General features: G+C 40.3%; 1 protein-coding gene across 1 annotated transcript; it reads left to right on the top strand.

The window, feature by feature from the left end:
* The first annotated feature begins 6,364 nt into the window (after positions 1-6,364).
* On the top strand, positions 6,365-7,500 carry fam43b (family with sequence similarity 43 member B). Its single transcript, XM_033969887.2, has one exon. It carries the CDS (start codon positions 6,463-6,465, stop codon positions 7,420-7,422), a length of 960 nt encoding a protein of 319 aa, XP_033825778.1. The 5' UTR covers positions 6,365-6,462; the 3' UTR covers positions 7,423-7,500.
* The last annotated feature ends 616 nt before the right edge of the window (positions 7,501-8,116 follow it).

Here is an 8,116-nt window from a genome sequence, read left to right on the forward strand (position 1 = left end):
AAACCACCGAGTGCGAGTTTCCTTTAAGTGCGACCCAGTGACGTCACTAATGGACTATAAACACAAGGTGAATGTTTAATGTTTAGTTTATTTGCCCTTGAACCTGTCAGTATGTCAAGCCAGTTGTGCAGTATTGCCATGGAAACAAATTGACAGAAAGGACACAAGGACATCCAACTCAATATAAGCTGGACATGTCCACGGTCAAAGCATAGCTGAATTCCTGATAAAATAAGCCTTGAAACGGAAGTCCCTTGCAGTATTTTGTCCTGTTCTTGAGAAACATGTGATTTGTACAACTTACGCATAAATAATAAATGTATCCAGGAAGGAGCTATTGTTCCTGCTTGTCCCTCTTGGTTCGCAAACGAGTCACCTCTCAGGTAATCCATATAAACATGCCCTCTCTCCCCTCCACGCTCCCACCATTTCAGCTTAAACTCTGTGTTTCATAACAGCAGCAGAACCATCAGCCTTCTCAGCCTCTTCATCTCCTCCTCCTTTTCACCACCACCGCCAGTATAAGGCGTAGGTTTATCATTCTATATATCCATCATTATTTATTGCTGAAGTCTGGTGGAGTTTTGGCACTGTGGTAAAACTAAGAACAACTAGCATGCTAATTTGCACTTCCTGATGTGACTGACTTATTTTGACTTCAAGAGCTGCTAATACATCCAGAGCTTAAATCATCCAAATGATTCTAGTAAAGGTGTGAGGAGTTTTATAAACACTTCCTATATGGAGCACTTCCTGTATTACCACATGACATCACAAGGTGGAACAGAGTGTTTTCTGTTTGAGAGAAGAACACGGTCTAAATATGCTGAGTTTGCACGTTAAACATGTGTGAATGAAACAAAACGCAACTCCACGCATGTTTGTGATGAGGAAACAACATTATAACATAGATCAGAAAATAGTCTAATATGGTCGCTTTAAAAATAAACCAGTAAAAGCCCGAACGTTTGCATCTTTTAACATATTTCATTTCTTATTGAAGCCGACAGCCTCCTTAACCTCATCTTTAAGGTTGCTCCCTGCGTAGATGGACAGCTAATGCCTCACCCATGGACCAAATGAATTCAGAATCTCCATGAGCAGCGAGTATGGAGGGGATTTTTGATGCATGTAAATTTAGCAAATGGGCTAATCCGGGTGGAACGCAATACCTCCGCTTTAGGGACAAATTAGGCTGATGAAATAAAGCAGGAAATGGAGAAAATCCGTGTATCCGCGCAGTTATTAATAATCATTGTTTTAATTCTATTTGGACCAAACTTTGTCTGGTTTTGTAGCTCCATGAGGTGAAAATTAAATGAGCTTATAGTTTGTATTTTATGTGGGCATTGCAAGTTATAGACTCAAGTGTTTTAATGTGTATCTGTAACACTTAAGACTCAACCATGCACCAGTTCTCTTCTAACCAGTTTAAGTTGTTGTCTTAACTTGTAATCAAATCAATACTAATTCATCATGTTTTCATTTTTTTTTTTTAAATTACCATCAAATTTAAAAGTCATACATGATTCAGGTTTACTGTAAATCGAAAACACCTCACAAAGAGCAGAAACTTTGCTTTACCTCATTATGATATTACATTATGGTATTGAATATCATATGTGTATCTCTATGGAGACAGCATGTTGCACCACCACGCCAAGTTATAGGTCAGCTCTGTGGAGAGGCAACACTACTCACATAAAAGCAGGACTAAACACCTAAACTCTGCCCAAAAAAATCAATCTCATTTCAAATAAACTGGGCAGTATCTGGAGGACTAAAGAAAAGAGTGAAGATGGAGGAGGGTTTAATAGGTATCCATACTTCAAACTCCGCCCCTGCAGCCAGGTGTTTGTCATCAGAAACCCCTGGCTGCAATCAGGGCAGTTCTGTGTGATGTTACCAAGTACCTAAAATTGCAGTGGCGAATGGAGCCAGGACATACCAATTTTTAGACTTTTTTTTTTCCTTCAAAGCTCCAAATATACCTAGTTTGTATTAAAATTTCAAAAAAAAAAAAAATGACTAGCAACAGTAGACAGTGATGAAAAAATGCCATATACACAGTTTAATAGGGAAAAAAAAGCTGATTTAGTGTTTAGTTCCACTTTAAGTCAGCTTTTTTTATGTTTCCCGCCATACTATGGAACATTCCAGACAAGGCAATACTGTAATATTTCCATCGAGACAAGCAGGTGGCGAACCCCATGTCAGAAAAGTTACATGGAGCACCTTAGATATAACTGAAAACAAGGAAGAGTGCACATTTAATGCATGTGTGGATTGTCCTTAGATGCCACTATGGGCAGAGTGGGCAGAGAGGGTGAAGTGTCTTGCCCAGAGGTACAACTACAATGTGCACTTGTGTAGAATTCAAAACTGGCATCCCTGTGTTTAGTGTGCAAATCTATTTCTCAAATGTGTGTAAAATGTGTCCTAGTTTTATATATTTGTTCAGTGAAGCAGATTAAAAAGTCCCCCGGTCCTCTCCGCTAGCTTGGCATTCTCTTGTTTGTTTACGCGTCCATATTTTGTGAGTTATTTTTTGAGGTTATTGTTGCCCGCGGTTACCATCCATTCTCTGCTTCCTCTGTCGTTCATGTGCCAGCTCAGTCACATGGAGCCAGGTCCGCCCACTCCTCTGCCCTGTTTGTGCACCTGCCACTCGCTGTAGCACTCAAACTCAGGGAAACACGCTGCAAAATACATATGTCAGCACAACGCAACATGACGACCATTTCAGAATTTAAAGGTGCACTATGTAACTTTTATGGTGGAAGGTAAACCACCTGCTTGTCTGCATGGAATTGTTATTGCTTTTTCTCGAATGTCTGCTGGTAAATATATCTGTGACGCCACCTCGGCCAAGTTACATGTCAGATCTGTGGGGAAGTGACACTGATCACAGAAAAAAAAAAGATGTTTTTCAAGGTATTTTTGAGCAATAAAAACACCTGTGATTAAAATGAATGCTAAATAGATATATGTTTAATGCCATACTATGGAATATCCCAAGCAAAGCAGTATCATCTCTATGGAGACAAGTAGAGGCAGTAGAGTGCATTTAAAAGAATGTGACTTTGGATTTTGGAAAGGTGCACTATGTAACTTTTCTGGTTTGTATCCATGGATATTTGACTTTACACACTATGGCATTTAACATATCTGTCGCTATGGAGAAAAATTACAGGTTAGAGGTGTGGAGAAGTGGCCCTGCTCACCGTAAGAACACATTTTTTTAAAGGTATTGAGCAATAAAAACACCTGTAATTAAAATGAATGCTAGATAGATGTATGTTTAATGCAATACTATGGAACCTTCTGGGCAAAATAATAACATCTCCATAGACACAAGGAGGTGACTTTGGAAAGGTGCACTATGTAACTTCCATCTGCTTGTCTCCATTAAATTTATCTATTGCCATGGAGAAAAGAAAGTGTTGCGCGGCGCCACCAGGCCAAGTTACAGGCTAGGTTTGTGGAGAGGCGACCAAGATTACAGTAAGAATGCATATATTATTTAAGATATTTTGAGCAATAAAACACCAATTAATTAATACAAGCTAGAAATGTTTGTTGTTTTTTTTTTTTTAATAATATGATGATCGTAAAATGCAAGGACTATGACTCAAAAATAGTGAAAATTATGTGTGTATTTCATTGGAACAGCTCATAACAGTACTCAATACACTCTGATAGAGACAACACAGGACTATAAACCGGGACAGTGGGGCTTTTGTACTGTCACACACCTGGCATACTGTCCTGAAGAAGTTGGACTGCCTCCATCGATAGGAAGACAGCACTAAAACCTGTTTAAATCTCACTGACCAAACACGTCACAGCAACATCACGTGACCACTCTGAGGAAGAGAGTAAGTGAGCATGTCCAAACTGTCAGGAAAACAAACTAAACCTTAGTCTGAAAGAATCTATTAAAACACAACACTGATATCAAGAGGTCCGGATACACAAGGGATTGAGTTTCCTTTTGGTTCACGAATGATTGAGCGTTTCCCACAATGTTTTTTTATGTTGTGCATGTAAAAATGAATCGAATAACAACAAGGTGCTGTGTCTCTCCCTTTTCGACAAACACTACAGGCATATATTGTTTTGTTCCTACCATTATTTTTATTTTAAAGACGTTTTTTGTGTAGTCACGCTGTTAGTCATTCCTTTTAGTGAGAAATCAGAAGCCAAGAGCCAGCACAGGTCCACAGGTAAGTGACGACTACACCTCCGCTGCTCCCGCAAATAGCTGCAAATGTGATGATAATTGCACACAATTACTTAGCTCTGGCGGCGCAGGAGTTTTGTAAGAGCCAGATGACAGACTTATTTTTCAAAAAGTATTTCACTGAAGCAAAGAGAGTCACCTTAAAAGAACAAGGTTTTCACAGCTCATTTCCTGTTCCAAAAGGATGTGAACTCCATACGCATTCATATCACTCATATTACTAATGTTTTTTGGTGTTAAAGCGTGAAGAGGGAGGAAGTACATAATGAAAGGCGCTGTACCTGATGTCGTCTTAAGGAGAAAAACAGAACTAGTTCATTTTAAATAGTTTGCAGTGATTATTCCTCACTTACCTTATGCATTTAGAGCATCTTAACTAGTCACCACATTGAGTTTATGAACAGGTTTCACAACTTGCAGAGACCAGTGGACAGTACACAGTGGACTTTTTTGGCCTGAAGAGCTGCAAATACAATATATGTGTACTGGGAGAAGACCAATTTTGCTCAAATACATGGAAAAAATTGGTTACAGGGTCTTTAAATTTAAATAACCTGTTCCTATCTCTCTCAAACCATTCGGCACATCATTAATGAGCTCGTCACATGTGTGAGTTATCAGACATGTGCACAGGTTTAGGGCAGCCATTTTAGACTGAAGTGTTAAGCAGAGATGGATCAGCAATGCATAGTCAGTAGTTACACTTACATCGCTCTTTCGTCCTGGTTTATGGCTGATAAAACGTTATCAGATGCAGACAGCGTGCAGTGGTCTGATTTTTACCATATACTACAAGTAATTTATAATTTAAGAGGGTGCTGTGCATGTTTATTATTACTTTTAGAAATGAAGTCTGTAGATTTACACGCCGCTAATAAGTTCATACTTGTTTTAAAAGAATTTGATTGTGATGGAGTGACTTAGAGGAGTATGTCTTGAATACTATTTGTTTTTTAGCAACCTTTGCACATTGACCATTTTCTATCATTTTAAAGCCTAAACTGCCTAAACAGACAAGTGTGGATCTGTTAACATCATGTCGACAGTAGCCGTGCTGCTAACTTTTTAATTTAAAATCCTTAACTTCCCACTGTTACCACTAGAGGGCAACAGACACCTAATCCAAGCAATATGAGTGGAATTGAAACTGATGCTACAGCAGTAAGTACAGCACTTTTTTTTATTAAAATTTTGTTTTTGTAGTTATTTTTTTTTAATAAACTAATGATTAACGTGCATTTTTTTTAAGGATGTTTAAAAAAACATAATAGGGGCATAGCAGTAGCTCAGTTGGTAGAGCGTTTGTCCATGGATTCAAAGACTAATGGTTCAAATCCCACTCTCAACATAAAACATCATTGGTAGAGTCAGATCTGCTAACCCACAGGTTGGTGGTGTGATTCCAGCTCTAACAGATGAATGCTATTGTTGTGTCCTTGGGCAAGACACTTAACTCACATCTCCCGTAGTGTCTGTTTATGAATGTGTGTGAAAAAAAGTGCTATATACAAAAGTGAACATTACTCTATATTAAACTACCCATCTAAACAAAACATTATCTTAAGTGGATCAAATAAACTCTAAATAAATCAAATGCAAATACTCAAGCGATTCCAAGTACCAGTTGAAGGAGCTAGCGTACCAGTACCAGGGCTAAGTGTACCACAGTTTGAGAAACACTGAGGTAGCCTTTTGTTAGTTTGTTTGCCAGAAACTAGAAAAACAAAAAATCCATTCATTCATTTTTGTTTACAATGTTCTCGAGTTGAAACTACAGTCAAAACATGGCCACTTTAGATTCCAGTTACTACAGGTTACCGTCGGAATGTCCGCTCTAGTGTTCTATTCCTTCTGTCTAATTTGGAAGCAAAACAAGAGTTGGGAAAGAGGAAGACGGGAGGAGGAGGGGATGGAGCGCTGGGCTTTGGCTCCGGCTCGGATCGGCGCGGCATGATGCAGACGGCACAGAGGAGAGGAGGAGGAAGAGGAAGAGAGGAAACAACACAGAGGAGAGGGAGGAGGGAGGAGCGAGAGTGTAAGGGAACAGCGAAAGCTCAGTGCATTCAGACAGTGTGCTCCGACAAACCAGCGTGGCTCTGGTCTTTCTCGTGCATCCTCTTTCTCTCTTTGGCATTCTTCAGCTTTTTGCCGTGTTTTCGTGAGTTTTTCCGGGGTAAAGAAGAGGAGAGGAGCTGAATCGCTCCAACTCATCCCTCGCAATGTTGCCCTGGAAACGGAATAAGTTTGTTTTGACAGAGGAGGAGAGCAAAAACAAACCCAAGAGCTTAGGAGCTGGATTGACGTACCACTCCATCCTCTCATCCCTCCTTCGCTCTTGTCCGGACCTGCTGCCCGATTGCCCCTTCGAATGGGTGGGTAACATATTCCACACAAAAAGACAGAAGGTAGAACTTAACAAGGAGGAGCCAGTTTACAACGTGCGATATTTGGGAAGCGTGGTAACCATAACAGCGAAGGGAGATGGTTGTACGCAGGAGGCGGTGGCCAAAATTTGGGCGAGAAGCAACTTTGGAGATCAGAGCATCAAGATGAGGTTAACAGTTGGCGCGCACGGGATTCGAATGAGCGCGGATAAATCGGGGAAAAAGAAACCGATCCATCTGTATTCCTTGAACAGAATCACGTACTGCGCAGCTGACCCATGCCGACCCAAAATACTCGCGTGGATTTACAGACACCAAGTCAAAAACATGGCAGTTGTTTTGAGGTGCCACGCGGTTTTGGTTAGCAAGTCGGAGAAGGCCCACGCGATTTCCGTTAGCTTGTACCATCACGCTACGTCCGCCTTCAGTGAGTTCAAAAGACTAAAACGGCAAAGCGATTTTCGGCACGTCCAACAGCAACTCCTGGGTGAAGACGCGGTGCCCTTGATGCCGCTGAGGAGGTTGCTAAACGGACAGTGCCACTACAGACCGCCAGCGGAAAACCCGGGGAGCGCAACGCGGCTCTGTTCCATCACCGAAGAAGAGGAAGAGAGCGAGGAAGAGGAGGTGAAAAGCGTGAACAACAAGCAAAAAATCTTGACTACGAACACTGATCCGACGCAGTTACTTTCACAGCTGGACCTTGGGGACATTGCCAGACTGGAGGAGTGTCAAATCAACTTCGTCAGTGATAGCAACAACAACACGTTTACGTTCATAACTTCACTGGTGTGATTATGACGTAACGCAGTGACCTAAACCAGGGCTTGACGTTAACAGTTTTTGCTAACTAGACAAACGACATGAAAAGTTGAGTTTAAATAAAAGTATTAGACATTTGAGGTAAACTGACAGCATATATTTTAAGTAGATTAACTAAATATGTAGGAAACTTTGGCCTAACAGAAAAATAACATGGAGAGATATTACATAATCAATATTAATTTTTTTGTTATTACATAAATAAATAAATATATGGTGTAGTATTTATTTAAAAGAAAAAAAAGCATAGAATTTTCTGATGCACATTATAGAAAGTGAGTATATTTCTCCATTAGATTGTGATTTTTGGAGATAATTATTGCCAAAACATCAGGTTCTCCAGCTTGTAAATTGCACGCAAAAATCCCAACTGTCTGAACTGAATGCGTTACAAGTTTAAACTGAAATCTGCTAGTTGCTTTGTGTTAAGGTCAAGCCCTAGTGGTTACTCTTAGATTTAGCCCCTCTCCTCTCTCAGGCTCCCTCCTGTTTCTGATCAAGTGTTTACCAGAAACTTCTTTGTCGCGAGGCAGAAGAACAGCTTCCCGAGGCAGCTCCGATGTTTACAGTGAGGGCTGAACATGCACAGACTAAACGATAGCACAATGATGAACTATGTTTTTAAAGGACATGCTGATCTGGAATCACAACACACTGTTAAACAAAA

The sequence above is a fragment of the Periophthalmus magnuspinnatus genome, chromosome 7 (genome assembly GCF_009829125.3).
Source record: "Periophthalmus magnuspinnatus isolate fPerMag1 chromosome 7, fPerMag1.2.pri, whole genome shotgun sequence".
In the NCBI taxonomy this organism is placed as follows: domain Eukaryota; kingdom Metazoa; phylum Chordata; class Actinopteri; order Gobiiformes; family Gobiidae; genus Periophthalmus; species Periophthalmus magnuspinnatus.

What these genes read in the sequence shown, in the direction of transcription:
- fam43b (XM_033969887.2), top strand. Translation starts at nt 6,463, where the DNA reads ATGTTGCCCTGGAAACGGAATAAGTTTGTTTTGACAGAGGAGGAGAGC.